We start from the raw sequence: 21,321 nt of genomic DNA, 5'->3' as shown, positions 1-21,321 counted from the left end.
TGCAAGTTTCACGAAATAAAATATTTTACACACCGACAGGCGGTAGTTACAAAAGTAACATTTTGTTTTCATTTTAATTATGATAAGAAAAGTGTGTTTGACATATATTCAACATATTTTACATACAGTTAATCTTTTGTATCATTAAGATCATATATTTTATAGCAAAGTGCATTTAATCTCACGAAAATCATTACCCCATTGCGTCTACTTTTCGGAATGTGTTTAATTCGGATATTCAAACACTCTCAAGAGCACTAACAGTGTCTGCCAGTCTTTCCGAAATATGCCGGTCCACTGGATATGTCTGGCAAATTTTGAATGGGTCCAGCAGCTCTTTTGTACATGACAGTCCAGATGTCCAGCCTATTTTGAGACGACTAAATGGTGAAAAGTTACCTAAAAGTGAAATGTCTATCAAACCTGTTTTCTGATTATTTGCCTTAGCGATCCTACATTGATATTTGAAGTCACATAACATCGCCATAAGTCTGCCATTTCCGATATTGATAAACGAGTTTATACGATGCATCCATGTTAGAATTTTATTGTTTTGTGGTTTGCAACAAAGCGCAATCAAAAGCGTCAGCTCTCAATATGCTTCAGCTTCTATGTTAAAATTGTGGTGTTCGATGGAATAACCGGAAAACCAAATAACTGGAAAACACTTAAATGGCGGCGATGTTGAAATATTTTTTGCGGGATTAAGTGTTTATTTTTACTAAATGACATGTCCATGTATTGTTTATATAGTTTTTGTGAATAAAATCAGGAAACCAGTTGATATTCATTTATACTCTTTTTTGTATACCATTTAATGACATATTTGTTCGGACAGGCAAAATATTTTTTTTCTGACAGGCTTAAACTTCCAACGTGTTTGTCCAGTGGACAGGCAAAATTTTTACAATTTCGGGAAGAATGTAATACAAGTTAGATAAAATCAGCTTAAAGCAGCCAATTGTTTAAAAAATGGAAAATTTTTCCATAAGTTAACTTTTTCCAGGTTGCACATTCCAATGATTTAATTGGTTGATAGTAATTGTTGGATAAATATTGAGTCCAATTAATAAACATTTTGGCAAACTTTTACCAAACCAAAAAGTGAACCAGTTTTATGTAATGGTTGCAGTTATTTTGGCACTAACCCACGCTTATATGAACATTGATTTTTTGGAATTGGCAAACTAATCTATACTCACTGGTGTTAAACTTAACTTTATTATTGTGAATGCAAGTCAGCGACCCTAAGTGCAGCCATTGGTCCCAATTTCATCGGTTTCGTCAGAAAATCATTGAAATTTAAATAAAAATCATGGTCTTATCTTAGGCATGAAAAGATGGGTATGTGTTCTGTTGTATATTTACAAATGAAAACCCTTGAAATATGGGTTAATCACAATATAGTACCATACTCTACATATATATTATGTTAAATGGTATCATTAACAGCATAACCTGTAAGGAGCCAATGGTCTAGCCATCTGTTCTTTAAGAAACAGCCAAGGCAATTCCTCCTCTGTTAAAACATATATCTAAACAATCTTTATGATCAATATCATATGCAAATATTGTTCCAAGGCAATGCACAAGGAAGGTGAAGGGATTACAGCATAGCGGTTGTTTCTAAAATATCGAAAATATGGTTGTTTTCCATGATACGAACCATCTCGAAAGAATTGTGAAAACCAACATGGAGTCAGATCTTATCAAGTTTTTATTAATGTGAATCTCAAATGCTTTTAACTATAAACAGCATTACAAAAAACATAAATCAAGGATACAAAGTTGATAATTATGATCATATTGGACTTCTACAAGACTTTTGATAAAGTTTCATATTCAAGAATATGTACAAAAATGCACCACTACAGCATAAAATATAACACACTGACATGGTTTAATAAATGTACTGATCTGATTGAAGTTTAATCTGTTTTACAAATTTCGTGTATGGACGATAATAATCAGCTTTGAATACACTTTTTAACACTTCAATATTGTTTTATTGTGACCAATAAATTCACATACAAGAGCATTAATCATGAGGAGATACTTAATGCAGTTAAAACTTAAAATGAAAGTGTAATGACGTCTGTTAAGTGGTATCATACTATGGCGGGGTTTAAATAATAGCCGGATGTTTTTTGCTTTAATTGAAACCCTGAGCCACAGTACCATACATTTTCAATCACTCCTTTATATCATTATGCTTCCAATGTTTTTCTTAAAGACATACATGTATGCAATTATGTAAAATCATATATAATATTCATGTACAAATTTTAAAAAATTCAGATTATTTAAATGTATTTTATTGAAGTTTGATTTTTGTTCTGTTTAATATATTTGTGAAAAATTCAAATTCCAAGGTCATTGTTCTAAAATCGTAAATGCAGAAGAAAAAACAAAATCTCACTTAAAAGTTGTAGTAAGTGTGTCAGACCTTTATATTGTTCATTCTAGAGTGGCCTGAACATTTCCATGTTACACGAGTGTGTGGATGGCTGCAAGGTCTCTGCTAAACCAGCTGGGTTGGCATTCGGGAAAGTACAAGGTGAACAAAGAAGCCTCAAGAGCTCCCTTCACTGTCAAACAACTCAACTCAAACATGGCTGGCAACTACAAGAAACAGGACGAAAATGGTAGGGAACTTCAAGTCTTTTATTATTGTAGAATCTTAAGATTTTGATATTTTTTAAATATCAATGGCAATTGGTCTACTGTTAAGACTTAAAACTGTCCTTCATGTGTGTGTCACTTTTGTTATCGACGATAAAAAACAACAACACTGATCTGCTAAATATAAAAATAAAATTTGCATTACTGACTTTCAGATAATATAGTGCACATTGTACATGGATAAATCCATCAATTATTTATTTTTAATTTAATTTAATTTAATTTATGAATTTGATTTAGTTAAAACATCATTCTGATTGACCAAAGTGTGAATGGGTGCAATGAAAGCTAAATTTTGCTGACTGGAACATAATCATATAATATGCAGGGATTACTTCCCTTTGTATAACAAGGGGTGTATTCATAAAGTTAAATTTTCAACTTGTTGGAAAATTGCCTTTTTTCCAAAGATGAATAAAGAGATGTTTGAACTTATAAACTTAGGAAACTGAAATTTTAAAATAAACAGTAAAATTATTTAAATAATAGATGCATAAATCCAGTGCTATTTCCAATATATCACAGTAGATCATGTCAACAAACCAGTTGAGCTTTTTGCACCAATCAGAACGTGAACCGGGTTCAGACCACCAATAACTTGGTACCAAAGGAGTCATTTCAAGCATTCCTAGATTTTTTTTATACTCTGTTGATATAAATTCTCTTTGAAATCCATAAATACTATTTGCAAAAAATCAGAGAGCAACTTACTATCTTGAAAAACATCTGGGTTAAAAATATACACCTTTAGCCTTATCTGGATCTTTTTGAATTATTGATATAAAATAGATAATTGAAATTACTGACTATAGACTAAAAATGTGCTGCAGCTGTGAGCTCTAATCACAATCTAAAAAAATCATCAATTTGTGTTTCGCTTTTACAGAACCACCATCAAAGAAGCGTCGAACAGAGGAGGAGGGATTATGGGATGACAGTATGGAGTTTACACAGGCAGATCTTGGTGATATTGATGACCTTGAGATGCAGGCTTCACAGGTGAGATGGGGTGGCTCAACATTGGAATGTTTCCACTTAAAAGCTGCACATTCACAGATTGACCATTTTTACAATGTTTTAATTTTTAGCTCGACTAATCGAAGAATAAGGAGAGCTATACTACTCACCCAAGCGTCGGCGTCGTTGTCACACCTTAGTTAAGGTTTTGCGTGCAAGCACACATAGGTTAATATCTCAGCAACTACTTGAGGTATTCGATTGAGACTTGATACAATGGTTCTTAACCATCCAACCTACTTAATTAACCAAGTTAGATAACTCTAGTTTGCATTTAATTAAAATAATAGGCCTTTATTGTTCGACTTAGAAATTCTGGTTAAGGTCTTGCGTGCAAGCACACATAGGTTAATATCTCAGCAACTACTTGAGATATTGCATTGAGACTTGATACAATGATACTCAACCGTCCAATTTACTTAATTAACCAAGTAAGATAACTCTACTTTGCATTTAATTCCAATAATAGGCCTTTATTATTCGATTTAGAAATTTTGGTTAAGGTTTTGCGTGCAAGCACACATAGGTTAATATCTCAGCAACTACTTGAGGTATTGCATTGAGATTTGATACAATGGTACTCAACCATCCAACCTAATTAATTTACCAGGTTAGATAACTCTACTTTTCATTTAATGCAAAAAATAGGCCTTTATTATTTGACTTAGAAATTCTGGTTAAGGTTTTGCGTGCAAGCACACATAGGTTAATATCTCAGCAACTACTTGAGGTATTGCATTGAGACTTGATACAATGATACTCAACCATCCAACCTACTTAATTAACCAAGTAAGATAACTCTACTTTGCATTTAATTCCAATAATAGGCCTTTATTATTAAATTTAGAAATTTTGGTTAAGGTTTTGCGTACAAGCACACATAGGTTAATATCTCAGCAACTACTTGAGGTATTGCATTGAGATTTGATACAATGGTACTCAACCATCCAACCTAATTAATTTACCAAGTTAGATAACTCTACTTTGTATTTAATGCAAATTAAAGGCCTTTATTATTCGACGTAGATATTCTGGTTAAGGTTTTGCGTCCAAGCACACATAGGTTAATATCTCAGCATCTACTTGAGGTATTTCATTCAGACTTGATACAATGGTACTCAACCATCCAACCTACTTAATTTACCAAGTAAGATAACTCTACTTTGCATTTAATACAAATAATTGCCCTTTATTATTCGACTTAACCACATTTATGTTAATATCTCAGCACATCATGAATTGCATTGAAATCTAAACTAACAATGATCAATGCATGTTTCGCCAAACATTTTCAATCCTTACACTGAAAAGCGGCGGAATAGTCGAGCGCGCTGTCTCTGTGACAGCTCTTGTTTGTCTTGGAATGGGCCAAATTTGGCTTAAATGTCTGAAAAAAGGTGATTTAAGACTGCTGATAAAAGATCAGAACGCAATTTTAATACTACACTCAAAAATTGATGTTTTTTTGCTAAATGCGTTACTAACATTTTAAGATAAACGAAAATTTCGGCAGTTTTCCTAATGTGTATTATCCTATAATATATGTAAAAGTTGTCAAATCAGTGAATCTGTTGGAGTGCTGCTTTAAATAATGTACATTACATAATACAAAGCATGTGAAGCAAAGACAACAAAAAACTGAAGTATTCTATATGGTATTGAAATGGAGACCCCACAAATGATTCTAAAAACTTGTATTCATCTCTATTTATAGGCAGTTAAACAACAGCAACCCTCAACAAGTAAACCAACGGCCAGCACTGCAGGTACTTGTAGGAATTTAGTCCAATGGACTCTTTAAATCAATCCTTCTACATGTACATCTATGTTTATGGTAGGAGACTAGTTTACTTGGCTTTTATTTTTGAAACAAAAGTGCTGAACTTCTGCATCATTTTGTAAGGCCTTATTATACATCTAAAAGCTTGCTTTGTATTGTGCACTTCTGATATATGTATGTGGTTTATAAATAATTCCTTTATCAGTATTATTATGAATTTTATCATGCACAGCTCGTGGATCGTTAGGCAGTGGGGAGTTTGCGAGGCCAGTTCTGTCACGCAGCAGCTCCTCCAGCCTTGCCAGTCACAACAGCAGTTCCAGAAACACTAGCTCCAGTTCTAGAGGGTACGCAGGGGGATTTCTGTTATCTTGGGGTAATAGTTATTCATATATTATGGCAGCGAGTAGTTTGCCTGTGAAGCATTGTCCCAGCCTAGTTCATCTAAATGTTGTTAGGCCAGTTATAACAGCAGATCCCAAAACACCTGGGTATGCAGGGGATTCAAATATCATCATATATGTAGTTTTAGGTCCTTTTGAAATTAAACACTTACTGCCATGTTCATTGTATGTATCTCTGCCAAGTTGATATACTTGATATCTCCCCACAGGTCGAGTCACCACAATGTGTCTGGTGCTTCTAGCCACTCAAACTACCCCAGCTCAATCAGTGGATACAATACTAGCAACTCTGCCAGCATCAAGTCAGGTATACACCAGGGGTGGATGTGTATACCAGGGGTGGAAGTCAATATCTTGCCAAATTATGCGTAAAAAATGAACGTTTCTTGAATTGTTTCCTTTATTTTTCTTTCATTTTCCTTTCCTCCATTGTGCCCAGTCTTAATAATATTTCCTTCTTAAGAGGAAAAAAACTAAACTTTTTTTTAGAACTTTTTTGCCTAGTTTAGTTCCTTGTCTTAGTGTCACAGCCCACAGAGATAAACAACAATACTGATGCCATTCTATTTCCACAGGTTCCTCGTCTGACCATGGTAATGCCCAGTTCAGCTCCCTGTCACGCGGGCTCAGTTCCGAGTCCCTGGATGTGTCAAGCCTTCTGCAATCAAACCAGTCTATCTCTCATGAGATCAACATTATCAAACAGGAGAATGCTTCTCTACATCTGCAGGTAGTGTACAATGTTTAAAGCAGAAAAAATAATTCTTAGCTTTAACTATATGTATTTTACAAGATTGTGAAGAAAGTTATATTAACTTATGCTAAGTCACTCTTGTTGGTACTATGTTGCATGAGAGTGAGGTCTTTTGTTGTGGGGGATACTGGAGTACAAAGGAAAAACACACTTGTCCAGCTTGGTGACCACAAATCAAACCTCAGATACCCCCGGGCCGGGAATTGAACCTGAAAAATGCTTTGTTAATGTGTAGTTTTTTCTTTATCCTTAACCCTTTAGCACATAGACAAGTGGCCAGATTACACCTCCCAGTCAATAGCCAACTTACTGATAAGCAGTCCTTATCTGTATAGGTACTTTTCAGGATATTTGAAAATGAGAAAATGAATAAAGCAGTATGACCTTAAAATCAATGTTACTCCAAATAATTGTGTTCAAATCTTTTTTATGTGAATACATTTTTTATAGATAATTAAATTATCTAATAAATGATGTCAATGATGAAATATTAAATTATTTTATTTCAGCTGTGAATGTATTTCCAAGATGGAATTGTAACATTTCTTTGAAATGTCATAATTGCATTAAATCAAAGGGTAATTAAATGCTGGGATTGATCTAAATTATATTACCCCTATCATAAAAAAGACCCATCTGGATTAAAAAGCCAACAATTTATGTTCTTGTGTATAATACACAGAAATATGTCAGGAATATCCGGTGTCATCCAGCTGAGAGATCCAGTCCAAGGTTTCTGTTTAACTTTATTACCCCCTCATAAAATTGTTTACAAAAAAGAAAGCCGATAAATGATTTTCCGGTATGAATAAAAAGATCTATATCAAACAAAACGCTTGCACATGACCTATTTTACAGCCAAAACTATGATGGACATTATATCAGCTTCACAGAAAATTTACCCATCATTTTTTCATTTACTAATTGTTTATTTTGTTTGTAAACAAAATATTACCTTTAAGTAAATATAATCTCAATTGATTTTAATGGTAAACTGAACTGACGTAATATATTTAATGATTTACGCATCAATGAATTTGGGGGAAATTCCATACAGTACTCAGCTCGTGGTCTTATTACGTCACAATAGGATATCACACCTGCGATTGGGAGTATAAACACCTTCTCAATTTAGCAGACGATATTTTCAAGGGAAAATCAATACACAAAAGGTTAAACTTTAATTTTATAAACATCCGGGATATTGTTTACAAAAAGAAAGATGCAAAATTGAAATATTGAAATGACCCTATTGAAATATGCGGGCCATGCGTTTACATCCAGTAATGGATACGGTCGGCCAGATGCGTATACATCTGCTAATGAGCTATGTCGGCCTATCTCGTAAACATGCGCTAAAGGGTTAAAATGAATGTTTAACTGGTATTAATTTTACATATAATATTTCTTACTGGTGATTTCAACCTGTTACACATGTAAACTTAATTGCATAATTATAAAGTCCTATATTAAATATAAATCAATGTCCCTCTAAAGGTTTTACTTTGAAATTAGTTTGTCAAAGTTTATGATATAATGAAAATAGATACTTATGCAAGCTCTTTCTCTCAAGCTAAGCTATTGGTTGTGTTGTGCACCTAGATTGATTGAAAAAAAGATGAGCATTTTGCATTCATCTGTGAAGAACTTGTTTCTCAGTCATATGATATTTATTTTTAAAATTGAAGGTTAAACTTAATGATTTGCAGGTTGATCGTATGAAGGAGGAAGGTTATGTGAAGGAGGGAGAAATCCAGCTACTCCGAGATAATCTGAAACAGAAGGACTCAGAGCTGGACTCTTTTAAGCAGGAACGCATCAACTCACTTCACCAGCAGAATCTCCACACAAACGAGCGAGAAAAACATTTACAGGTGGGAACTCAAGCTGTGTTCATATTCAATTACTGTATACCTACCATGAAACGAAAATTTACAAGTTTTTTAATACTGTTCATTTTCTTACAATGATGTGAATGTAATACGAGAATTAATTATGCATTGTTTAACCATTAATGAGCGATGTAATAATTATGGAGTTAAATTAAATAATCATCACTGACAACGTCAGGCTGGTGACTATTGCTGTTGTCATTCTGTATTCGAGTTAACTACTTATTCTTTTAAGGACATGCCGTAAATTTACAAAATAACATACATTTAAGTTATTCTAAAACCAGAGCATATATACACATTGGCATGTTCATATCGGAGTAGAAGGTATTGTTTATTCATTTGTACTAAATATTTCCTTCCAATATTTGATCCTCTATGTGCAAAGCTTCGTTAGTACAAAAAATGAAGAGGTATTATTATAAAAACATCGACAGTCTTAAAGAGTTGAAAAAAAGCACAATATTGCAATACCAACGGTACCAACAGCAGAAAACATATCAGTTTTATAGAGGCTACTTAATTAGAAATTAACTTTGTGCTTCTTCTTCTTTCTTTTTTTAAAGTTGGAGTTGATCGGTAAGTCTGTATATGCAATAGTTGCTTGATTTTAGCATCTGATTTAATGAAATACATAAAATCAATTTTTTGGATGTTTTTTTTTTAGATAAATGAGTGGAAATGAACACATGTCTGTACAAAGTTGTTTGAATTTAGCATCTCATTTAATTAAATACATACAATTCAATTTTTTTAGATGCATACAAAGTAGAATGAATAGTTTTGATTATTCTCTAAAAAAATCAATCAAATACTCGTCCTGATTCTATTCCGTGATTGATCACATTTTGCAACCCAACCATTTATACTGTTTTATGAAAGCTTATTGCATAAATAAAATTCATCATGCTTTGTCTGTAAAAGCCTAGAAAATGAAGCAAAATTGTTTGTCTTGCAGTCGGAGGTGACAAAGCTGCAGACACAGCTTCAGTTCAAGGAACAGGAGCAAAGGGAGTTAACTGATAGATGTCGGGAACTGGAGGCAAGGTTGTCCGCCTTAACCACCCAGCCTAGCACTTCCATGTCCCAAGTAAGAACATTAGTTTATGGCTACTGTTGATGAAGACTTTGTTTGATATCTTAATATTACACAACTAATCATCTGAAAACAAAAACAAAAAACATAAAAAAATTAATGCCCTAAAAATTATATCGTAATCATTAAGAAACATCAAAAACATTTGTCATTGGTGTTTTTTATTTTAATTAAAGAATTAAATAATGGCTTTATACTGCAATAATTATGAAAGTGTTGAAAAAATGTTATAAATGTTTAAAATCTCAGTAGTAAGCAGACCTCTAAAAGGTTTCTTTGAGTTTTGTGACAAACAGATTTAGAAAAATAAACTGATGATAGTAATGACATTGTATCCAAAAATATATATTTGTTTTACTTTTTCAGGCAATAAGGCCAAGTCAAATGGTGAGCCCAAAGCCTCGAAGGATACTTGTTGAGGAAAGGTCACCAAAAGCTCATGGGTCATCTACAGGTCAAGGTCACAGTGGATTTCCTTCAACAAGAAGCTTTATGTCAGCTGAGGTGTCCCCTGTCAAGGTCACAAAAGTGAAAGACGCTGGTTCAGAGACTGTTGTAACTGCTGCAGGTGATAATGAGATGGCTAATACAAGATCAAAATGTAAGCCAATAATTCTGCCCGTTTTCATATACTAGGGGGCAGGCAACAGTAATTTTTCATTCACTATAGGGCGCCATATGGTCCAAACTTAACAAGAATCGCCGGTTGGAGCTCCAATGAACATTTCATTGCAACTCTTAGCAGCATTTCTTGTCAAGGTTCATAATGAACCTGAAATAACATTGTCACATTTTCGAACTGCACCAGCATGTGGTTTTACAAAAATGCTGAAAATAATGTCATTGCATTTATGCAGTGGCTGCGCTGAAGGCAAAAAAATAGAATTTAGGGTAAAAATAATTTGAAACTACCACACTGCTGATTGTTGACTGCTTCCTTAAGCCCTGTATATCCGGATATATATGAGTTGTAGATGACATTTAAAATCTCAGTATGTGCAGATACAGTACATATTTATTGTATCGAATGTCAGTTGGCACTGCTAGGTTTATATCCACAAAACATATGAAGCAATATTCCCCTATCTCTGGATGTTAATTGATCGATAATTACTGAAATAAAAGAAAACTCACATACAGTTTCATTTCAGTTATTCTTTATATTTGGTATAAACTATTTGCCACGTTCTTATTTTGCAGTAAGCAGAGCACTAGAGGGTAGGAGGGCTAAGGGACTGGTCTGCCGGGTAGAACAGAGAAGGTCCAACGCATCCAAGCGTTTTGGAGCCCGCCTGCTAGAGGTGCCTGTAGGCAGTGAAGGGCCAGAGGGGCGGGGTATGGTTGGGCTATTAAACAACCCAACTACAAGCCCAAGTCTTCTAAATGTGCAGTTTGAACGGGACAGGAATACCAGTCTGCTATCTCCTGCCAGGTCACTTAGGTACATTGGATGTTTGTGAGGCTTTTTTTAGTGGACAAATTAAGCACAAGCTCGCAAGCCCTGCAGTTGTAGAATGCTTTTCCGGCTTGTCAAATTATTGAAATAATATAGCTGGACTTGTTAATTTATTATGTCAAACAGTGGAAACATACAGGCTTGATTATCAAAAACTCTAATTTCAATGGTACAGCTGTTTTTATGCCCCCGAAGGTGGGCATATTAAAATTGCACCGTCCGTCCGTCCGTCCGGCTCTGTAACTTTACCTTGTATGGACAGATTTTAAAATAACTTGCCACATGTGTCCCACATACCAAGACGACGTGTGGCGTGCAAGACTCGTGTCCCTACCTCAAAGGTCAAGGTCACACTTAGTGTTTATTCACAATGGAGTGCTGCATATAAGGACATAGAGTAAAGGTTGTCTTGTCCGAGCTGTAACTTTCTCTTGTATGGACAGATTTTAAAATAACTTGCCACATGTGTACCACATACCAAGACGCCTTGTCGCGTGCAAAACCCGTGCCCCTACCTCAAAGGTCAAGGTCACACTTAGTGTTTATTCACAATGGAGTGCTGCATATAAGGACATAGAGTATAGGTTGTCGTGTCCGGGCTGTAACTTTCCCTTGTATGGACAGATTTTAAAATAACTTGCCACATGTGTTCCACATACCAAGACGACGTGTTGGTGCAAAACCCGTGTCCCTACCTCAAAGATCAAGGTCACACTTAGTGTTTATTCACAATGGAGTGCTGCATATAAGGACATAGAGTATAGGTTGTCGTGTCCGGGCTGTAACGTTCTCTTGTATGGACAGATTTTAAAATAACTTGCCACATGTGTTCCACATACCAAGACGACGTGTCGCGTGCAAGACCCGTGGCCCTACCTCAAAGGTCAAGGTCACACATAGTGTTTATTCACAATGGAGTGCTGCATATAAGGACATAGAGTATAGGTTGTCGTGTCCGGGCTGTAACTTTCCCTTGCATGGACAGATTTTAAAATAACTTGCCACATGTGTTCCACATACCAAGACGACGTGTCGCGTGCAAGACCCGTGTCCCTACCTCAAAGGTCAAGGTCACACTTAGTGTTTATTCACAATGGAGTGCTGCATATGAGGACATAGAGTATGGGTTGTCGTGTCCGGGCTGTAACTTTCTCTTGTATGGACAGATTTTAAAATAACTTGCCACATGTGTTCCACATACCAAGACGACGTGTCGCGTGCAAGACCCGTTTCCTTACCTCCAAGGTCAAGGTCACACATAGTGTTTATTCACAATGGAGTGCTGCATATAAGGACATAGAGTATAGGTTGTCGTGTCCGGGCTGTAACTTTCTCTTGTATGGAAAGATTTTAAAATAACTTGCCACATGTGTTCGACATACCAAGACGACGTGTCGCGTGCAAGACCCGTGGCCCTACCTCAAAGGTCAAGGTCACACTTAGTGTTTATTTACAATGGAGTGCTGCATATAAGGACATAGAGTATAGGTTTTCGTGTCCGGGCTGTAACTTTCCCTTGTATGGACAGATTTTAAAATAACTTGCCACATGTGTTCCACATACCAAGAGGACGTGTCACGTGCAAAACCCTTGTCCGTGCCTCAAAGGTCAAGGTCACACTTAGTGTTTATTCACAATGGAGTGCTGCATATAAGGACATAGAGTATAGGTTGTCGTGTCAGAGCTGTAACTTTCCCTTGTATGGAAAGATTTTAAAATAATTTGCCACATGTGTTCCACATACCAAGAGGACGTGTCGCGTGCAAAACCCTTGTCCGTGCCTTAAAGGTCAAGGTCACACTTAGTGTTTATTCACAATGGAGTGCTGCATATAAGGACATAGAGTATAGGTTGTCGTGTCAGAGCTGTAACTTTCCCTTGTATTGACAGATTTTAAAATAATTTGCCACATGTGTTCCAAATACCAAGACGACGTGTCGCGTGCAAGACCCATGTCCCTACCTCAAAGGTCAAGGTCACACTTAGTGTTTATTCACAATGGAGTGCTGCATATAAGGACATAGAGTATAGGTTGTCGTGTCCGGGTGGTAACTTTCTCTTGTATGGAAAGATTTTAAAATAACTTGCCACATGTGTTCCACATACCAAGACGACGTGTCGCGTGCAAGACCCGTGTCCCTGCCTCAAAGGTCAAGGTCACACATAGTGTTTATTCACAATGGAGTGCTGCATATAAGGACATAGAGTATAGGTTGTCGTGTCCAGGCTGTAACTTTCCCTTGTATGGACAGATTTTAAAATAACTTGCCACATGTGTTCCACATACCAAGACAACGTGTCGCGTGCAAGACCCGTGTCCCTGCCTCAAAGGTCAAGGTCACACTTAGTGTTTATTCACAATGGAGTGCTGCATATAAGGACATAGAGTATAGGTTGTCGTGTCAGGGCTGTAACTTTCCCTTGTATGGACAGATTTTAAAATCACTTGCTACATGTGTTCCACATACCAAGACGACGTGTCGCGTGCAAGACTCTTTTCCCTACCTCTGAGGTGAAAGAGACACTAAGTGTTTATTCACAAGGGAATTCTGAATATAAGGACATAACAGTGTAGGTTGTCAAGTATGGGTGGTATTTTTTTATGTTCAGAGGCAATTTAAAATAACTTGCCATATTTACTTGACACGTAAAGGCAAGATCAACTTTTCATCATTCGGGGGCATTCGTCACATACTGTGACAGCTCTTGTACTTATATGAATGACTACAAAGTCTGTTTCCTGAGTAGAAACCATAACTGTGTCCTTCCTAAGAGGCCATGAGAAGCTAACCCTGTGAGCAATCAGGCAGTGTGCCCTTAAACATTAGACTGTCTTTACTCAAAAGTAAATTCCTTTAATGCTGTTTATATGTTACCTACCGCAGAATCTATACAATCATTGTTCTAATTTATTGAAGCACAAGTTTCACCAAAATCGGGGTTACAGCTGGATATTTATGATCTTCAGCCCTACAATCTTAATTAAAAGGGGCCTAGAAGATTATTGATGCATGAAATGGAATTGAAAGCGCTATGACTTCTCCATTTATTTTTTTTCATTACAGATTAACAGAATTCAAGAAGCTGGTTGAACGAGTAGAGCAACCCGAGATGATAAGCCTTGTGAAGATTAAGCATTTAAACATGGCAATATCTGGCTTCTCTGCGATGATCAAACCCTCCACAGATTCAGACCAGCACATGAGCTGGACAAAAAACATTCAGAGTGGAGGAACTTCTCAAAGTGTCAGAGATGGTAGCAAAACTCATGCTTCTGATAGTGCTTTATTCATATTACCATTAATCGATGACTACCTCCGTTGTTATGTTGAAATGATGGTGGCAACGCTTGAAATATCGGCGTCATCAACGGAATCGAACGGAACTGTTACTGCAAGTTCCTCAAGTTCTGAGCCATCCCCTTCAGGATCTTTAGCAGTGTTTTTGAAATCCTCTGCAACTTTTGCCAATGATCTAGAGGGTTATTGCGTGGCAGCGCTGAGGGCCTTACATGTGCTATTGGCTTGTCCATCTGTCCGTTCAGTTCTATTGAACTCAGGAGATGGTTCAGCAAACGTTTCCAGGGTTGGAGAAATGGTGAGTCACTTTCCTTGTTTTAAATAAAACAATATTACTGATAGGATTACCCCTTTTCTTCAAATGTAAGTAAAATATTTTGAAATTTGACAAAAAAAAATTGTGTTCTATAATGTAAATTTTAAATAATTATCTGGCCCCAATTTCTTGAAACTTCTTAATTCCCTTATAACAGGATTAAGCTAAGCTCACTTTTTTTGTTTTTCAATAATTTGTGTAATATTTACTCCTTCAAGAGTTTGTATACTTAAAATAGGAATTATCTTTATGATAATCACAATAAACCATTTTTTCATTTATCAGAAGTCAATTTAAGTATGTATTTTGGCTAACTGAAATACCAGGTAAGCTACTTAAGCCTGTTAAGCTTAAGAAGTTTCGAGAAATTGGGGCCTAGGTTTTTAACTGAGAAAACAATTTAATACACATTTGTGTTATGTACAATAAATAGGCAATTTTTTGAAAGTACTAAAAAAAGCTGGTTAGTCAGGGATAGGGTCAAAACCTGAACTCCTTGCTGTTTCATATTAATTATTCTAACTATAACTCAGCTTCAACAAGTTGAAATATTGAGCACCATTGCCATTCCCAATACAGGTACATAAAACAAACACAACTTGCGTTGAAGATCCAATTTGATTTGAATACTGTTACCATTGAAACATAATACAGTTTTTGTTTTATTTTAGTCCCAGTCTGATAAGGAGCTTGCCCCTCCATCCCCGGGACGCGGCCCAAGCCCAGCCTTCTGTGGATATGTGGCAAACCTGCAGACCCTGCCCAAACTGTTTAAGCTCTGTAACCCTGGCATGAAGGTAAGATTTATTGCACTCCACAGTATTGCATTGACAGCGTTTTATCGGTTGATTTCCCAAAACTCATTGTTATGAATTCAACCCTTTTGGCAATCAAAAACAGAAGTGCTATGCCATGAAGTAGGGTATTTGCTATTCGATATCTCTCTCCCTGAGGATTAAGCGCAAGGATAAAGATGAGGGCTTTCAATTTTTATTACAAATATTTTGAATACCTTTGCAAAAAAATATATTTTGCTAGTTTTAGTAGCAAATTCCAGACAACTGTCATGCATTTGTGAACTATATATACTTACATGACTGCCATGTAAAAACAAACACCTCGGTCCCTGTATTGCAGCTGCATCTTTGCTGTGAGAAGATTGTGATCCACAGTCTGCAGATTGTCACCTATCTTACCCAGTATGCAGATGAGAAACAGTTCCAAAGGTAAAGGGCTGAAATTAAAATGCTCCTGATTTTAACTGGTATAGTGGAAACCTTTCTTGTATAGTGAGATGAACAGTGTAATTTGTGTGGAGCTTTTGGAAGAGTCAAAAATAATCTGTAATTTTATGCTGTTTTGATAGTTTTCTGAGAGGACTACTGTATGTGATAAATGAGTTTTAAGGTATCTGGGGTACAATAATGAGAATTGTGGGGGCCCTGGTGAGTCAATAAGATTTTGGTTTCATTTAAAAAAAGTTTTATATGAAGAGAAAGAATATATTATAATTAAAATTATACCAAAGTCATAAAAAATAAAGAAGCTTTATTGGGCTTGAGAGTTTGCAAAATAGACAATATCATGCCATATTTCAGTTGAAAAAATAACAAACACATATACCGTAAATTGCCATTACTTTTATATTTTGAATGATTTGCAGTCGTTTATTATGCATATTAGTACTGGTAATCAGTGTGAAATACCATTTCAAATTGTACCAAAATTATAAAAGGTTGATGTAATGTCGAAGCCTTGCTGTCATCATCGATATCAATGCTTTAACCTTGTTCTTAGCTGAAAAAAACCTGTCTAAATATTCAAAAGAAAGTTGGTACACATGTCCCAAATTCAATGTGCCCCTGTATTGAAAGGCCCTAAACTCAGGCTTTTATCATTTATGTCCTTTGAATGACTGAAAATCACTCATTGTTTCTTTTATTTAAAATATTCTGTTTTCCTATCAACTCATATGCCTGGAAATTGAAGCCCCAGATGACAGCCCTATATCTTGTATGGCCTTTGTTGTTAGAGAATCCACTCTGAACGATCTTGTTTTTTCACAGTCTGTTACCTGCAGTCTGTGAAGAGTGGTTACCGCGGTGTCTCGAAATGGAAGATTGCCCCCAGATGACAGCCCAGAGTTTATACCTTGTCAGGGCTCTTTTGCACCACAACCAGGCTGTATCTCTTCTCTGTACTGCACCATCAGGTAGGGATTATTTATTGTTTCTGATCTTAAAAGTGACTTGCAAGCAGGTTTTAAGTTGATTTAAGCGGGGTTTTTTTTAAGGCTTTGTTAAAATTTTATAACTATTATTAATTAGTTATTTTACTACCTTATTAAATTTTAAACACTTTTTGGCAATACAGAAAATTTCTGTCATATTTTTATTTGATTTTCAACTTTAGAGCTCTAATATAGAAGATGTTTGTTTTTTTGTTACAAGAATTTTGTTCACTTTTTACATATGTCTTTCCATGCCTGGCCTTATTACACATGATTGATTTTCTTTTAAAGAATCATTGGCTGAACTTGGTGGAAAATAATGTTTATTTATATGTAGGAATTACTTTATCGATTTCATCTAGGACCAATTACAAATCCTACTCCCAGATTTCATAAAAAAATGGTTAATTTTTATCAAATACCTTTGTATTCTTTCATGAATGATTGTTAAAAGAACAAAAATGTAACAATGGAAGAGTTGGAGTGAATTACATTGGGTAACTGTTATATTGTAATGGATTGCCAACTTTACCTCATTTGTTTGCTTTTTCACTTACTTACAATCCAATTGAAGTTTGCATGTCCCTGTCCAGGTTGCTTGCTGCTCTCCTTGTACAGCCTGTGTGCTCCAGCCCGCCATCAGAACATCCCATCCTCCACATCTATACTCCTCGCACATGCAGTAAGTTTCTACTTAAATAAAACATGAAGTGAAAATTATGCTAAAAAAAAATTGTGCTTTTTTTAATCATTATGAACTGTCCTGGATTATATTAATATTATGATATAGTGATGTTTTGGTTTTTCCCTTGAATGCGTTTGTGTACATGGCTTTACCTGAACTAGATTAATGGCAAAAACTATGATTTTATTCCAACATACAAAATGTGTATCTGCAAATTCTCTTACTATTTCTACATATGCATAAGGCAGCAATGAGTGCATACATACTTACAAAGCCGAACAAAATGTGTTTCATTAAATTCTTGTACTATTTCTACAGATACTGGGATGTATACAAAGCCTTACCAGCTGTCATAAAGGAGGGTTAAAAATTCTTCTGGAGTCCGACTGCGAGTGCTCTGTGGAGGTATTTTAAAAATATAGTGCTATTCTACCAATATACATGTTCAAGTACAACAGTGAAACATACTTACCGGTATACAAAAATAAAGAAAAAATTTATGCTTTTAATTTTTGCTAAAACGGTTCTTACCTTTAAGTGTTATAGAGTTTTCTGTTTAAAACATTTATCTTAGATTAAACATATTTATTATGCAGAAGAACAACAATACAGTATTTGTTACAAACATATAAAATAAAGGATTGGAACGGTAGAATTAACTAATAAAGTTCCTTTCCTTGAATGGTTGTTTGCAATAGTATTAAATACAGGTTTTACTAAATAAAGGATTAATATGATAGCTCTCAGAGTAGTAAGATGATATCAGATAATAATAAAAAAAAAGAAATGCAAAAGAAGATAATGATAAGCTATGTTGAGATAGGAGAAGGAAAGAAGGAAGGCAGAGTAAAAGTCATAGGATGGATTTAAACTGGAGTCGATTAATCAAATCTTTTTTTGTAAGTGAATATATTGGTGGACTGCATCAAACAGTTTGAAATTCTGTTCTTCAGTCAGAGTGTCAGCATTTATCTTGACCACATATTCTCGTAAAGTTGGCTTTTTTCCGTTTTATTTCAGGGTATTTTAAGCTCAAAAGTTAACATGATGTCTTTATTCATTTCAGGTTGTAAAAAGTTTAGTATACTTACTTAATGTGATATTAAAAATACACAAACACCACTTCACCAAAGTGCAAGACAATAAACTTAATGACAGTTCAACATCACAAACACTTAGTGATATCAAAGAAACAGATCATCAGTTGACGCAGTTTCATGGGGTGTCAAGAACAGTGAATAGTGACATAGTAACACAGTGTGACACTCTGTTACGAGTGGGGCTACATCTTCTACACCTGATATGGCAGCAGGATGCCGAGTTCTACGCAAGACACATCCCCGTGCAGAACGTGTATGTCCAGCTGATCTGTGGGCTCACACACATCTTCAGACGTCTACCCAACCATGATCATGAGAGTAAGTTAATTCATGAATGTAAAACTAATAGATAGACTGATGTAAATCAATAAGTGAAGATGGTTGTCCCACTACTCACCAAAAAGGGTATAACAATTTTTTGCTTTGTCACACCTCTCAATTAAAATGACAATATTTGTCTTGAAATTGATATTACCGTGGGGTATTAGCAAAGTCAATATTGGTTTTTTTATTACTCAATTTTAATTGTCAACTTTTTAAGCATTTTTAGCTTGCCTGTATTTTGAAAAAAGATTTTTTTTAGTTATTGGCAAAGTCTTTGTGTTGTCAGTGTGCAAAATCTTTATTTTTTTCCCAAACTCAAAACCAGTCAAGATATTCTCCCAAAGTTTGTACACATGTTGCTAGTGACAATATGTACATGTTTAGCATTGAGCATATTTCTGGAAATGATATCATTGAGTCATGTCCCTTGACAGGTTGAACACGTTATATGAAAAATTAGTCTTGGCCATAAAGTAATATCAATCCAAATTATTTGTAATAAACGTTTTACACATATAACCAGTATCAATATACTCATACGTGTCAAGACTCTGTGAAGATTCTATTATTGTCAAATTATGCCCCTTGTTGGACTGGAAAAGCCTAGAGGAGTGTTCACTCCATGGTGGTCTTGTTTCATATAACATGTATACTTATACATTTAATAGCTATTGTTTGTCAGCAAATACCTTTAAAAATATGTTTTTCCCGTGAATGTTATTCACAACCTATGGATTTTTTTTACCAGGATGAACAATCTCAGCCAGGTCAGTGACTCTGATGAACCTCACAGCAAATGCTAGTTCACAGAATAACAAGCCTATTGTATTAACACCTGTCTTCTATTTTCAGTGAATGCACTCCATGATCTGTGGGACTTTAACCAAGATGATTCGGAATTAAGCCAGGCCAGTGACTCAGACACAGACATGGATCAAACCTGATAGCAAACCTTCTACTAGAATCTCCATGTACTTCCAGGCTCTCTCAAAATATATGTGGAATCATCAACCAAAAATTGCTGAAAAACAATGACATGAATTAAAGGCTACCTCCAGTTACATGCCTGCTTACAATGGCAGGATGATCTGTAGATAAACTGACTGTTACCCAGATCAAGGAAAAAGTTGAGGGCTACTCAATTTAAACCCAGGAGAGCAGTTACAAATTGGATTCTCTCTCATTTAAGTGTGTGTTTTTTAAATTGTTGTTGGTAGTAAGAAACAAACAGGAATCTTCCTTCTTTATTTTGTCTTACTGGGGTTAGTTGTATGTTTATATGGAATAGCCCATACTCCGATCATAGGAGTTGGAAGTTATACTACGCATCAATGTGCCAGATTTTGTCGAAAGTTTTCTTTCAGTTAGTTTTCAGAGATGGTTGATTGTGACATAGAGCAAAAATGAGATTGCTTTTGTGAGGAGCTAATCATTTATACATGTAGTTTAAACCTCATTAATGGTAAATATTACAATGAGAACATTCATTGGTAGAGCCATTAATAATAGTTAGCAAATAAACCATGTAGTCTTCCTTTCTGATTGCATTGAGAACATTCATTGGTAGAGCTATTAAAAACGGTTAAAAATATACCATTAATTATTCCTTCCTGATTACATAATTATTCCTTCCTGGTGGCATTGTCATACAATACCAGGATACCTTCATTGACTTGTAAAGCAATAAATTACAAATAAAAACACATTCATGATTTTACATAAGGCTTCATTTTGTGATTATGTTTAAGCCTTGATATTTTAAGCATTTACCTGTGTATTATTCAGATACAAATTAGTTTCCACTTGATATTTATAAAAAAATAACGGCTATACATTGGAAGTACTGTAATCATATAAATGTACCTTACAATTGTATACAAATTGCTGTATTTATACATGTATATTCGTTTATACTATTAAACAGTTGTTGTTCATGAATAAAATTATCAAAACCAATGTTCCGGATATTTTTCAATCACATCTTTTAAACGACTACATGTATGGTGGATTTCATTACTGGAGACAAAACTGGCGTATAATATAAAATGCCCCCTAACAATTTAAATGTATTATTACGGCTTTAGCTGAAGAGATCGGGAATGTTGCTGCACCCTGTCCTGACCTGATAGCACTCTTGTCCACCTTACGACCAACATGTGTACCCTTTGAATAGAATTAAATGCTCAAGATTGCCAAGTATTTCTTTTCTTATTATTAAGGCTTAAAATATGATTATAAAAACTTGACATAATTTGCAGTTGAAACCTAGTATTACTTCAATTCAAA

At 35.2% G+C, this 21,321-nt stretch overlaps 1 protein-coding gene across 1 annotated transcript; it reads left to right on the top strand.

The window, feature by feature from the left end:
* The first annotated feature begins 17 nt into the window (after positions 1 to 17).
* Positions 18 to 21,027, top strand: LOC128217955 (ATR-interacting protein-like). Its single transcript, XM_052925427.1, has 19 exons — positions 18 to 54; positions 2,467 to 2,645; positions 3,569 to 3,681; positions 5,414 to 5,465; positions 5,712 to 5,826; positions 6,093 to 6,190; positions 6,459 to 6,613; positions 8,347 to 8,511; positions 9,488 to 9,619; positions 9,992 to 10,226; positions 10,826 to 11,066; positions 14,147 to 14,678; positions 15,368 to 15,493; positions 15,834 to 15,922; positions 16,763 to 16,908; positions 17,520 to 17,608; positions 17,930 to 18,016; positions 18,678 to 19,029; positions 19,888 to 21,027. The coding sequence occupies exons 2-19, from the start codon at positions 2,504 to 2,506 to the stop codon at positions 19,977 to 19,979; spliced, it is 2,961 nt and encodes a 986-aa protein (XP_052781387.1). The 5' UTR covers positions 18 to 54; positions 2,467 to 2,503; the 3' UTR covers positions 19,980 to 21,027.
* The last annotated feature ends 294 nt before the right edge of the window (positions 21,028 to 21,321 follow it).

The sequence above is a fragment of the Mya arenaria genome, chromosome 14 (assembly GCF_026914265.1).
Source record: "Mya arenaria isolate MELC-2E11 chromosome 14, ASM2691426v1".
Classification (NCBI taxonomy): domain Eukaryota; kingdom Metazoa; phylum Mollusca; class Bivalvia; order Myida; family Myidae; genus Mya; species Mya arenaria.
This window is presented reverse-complemented; position numbering and strand designations above follow the sequence as displayed.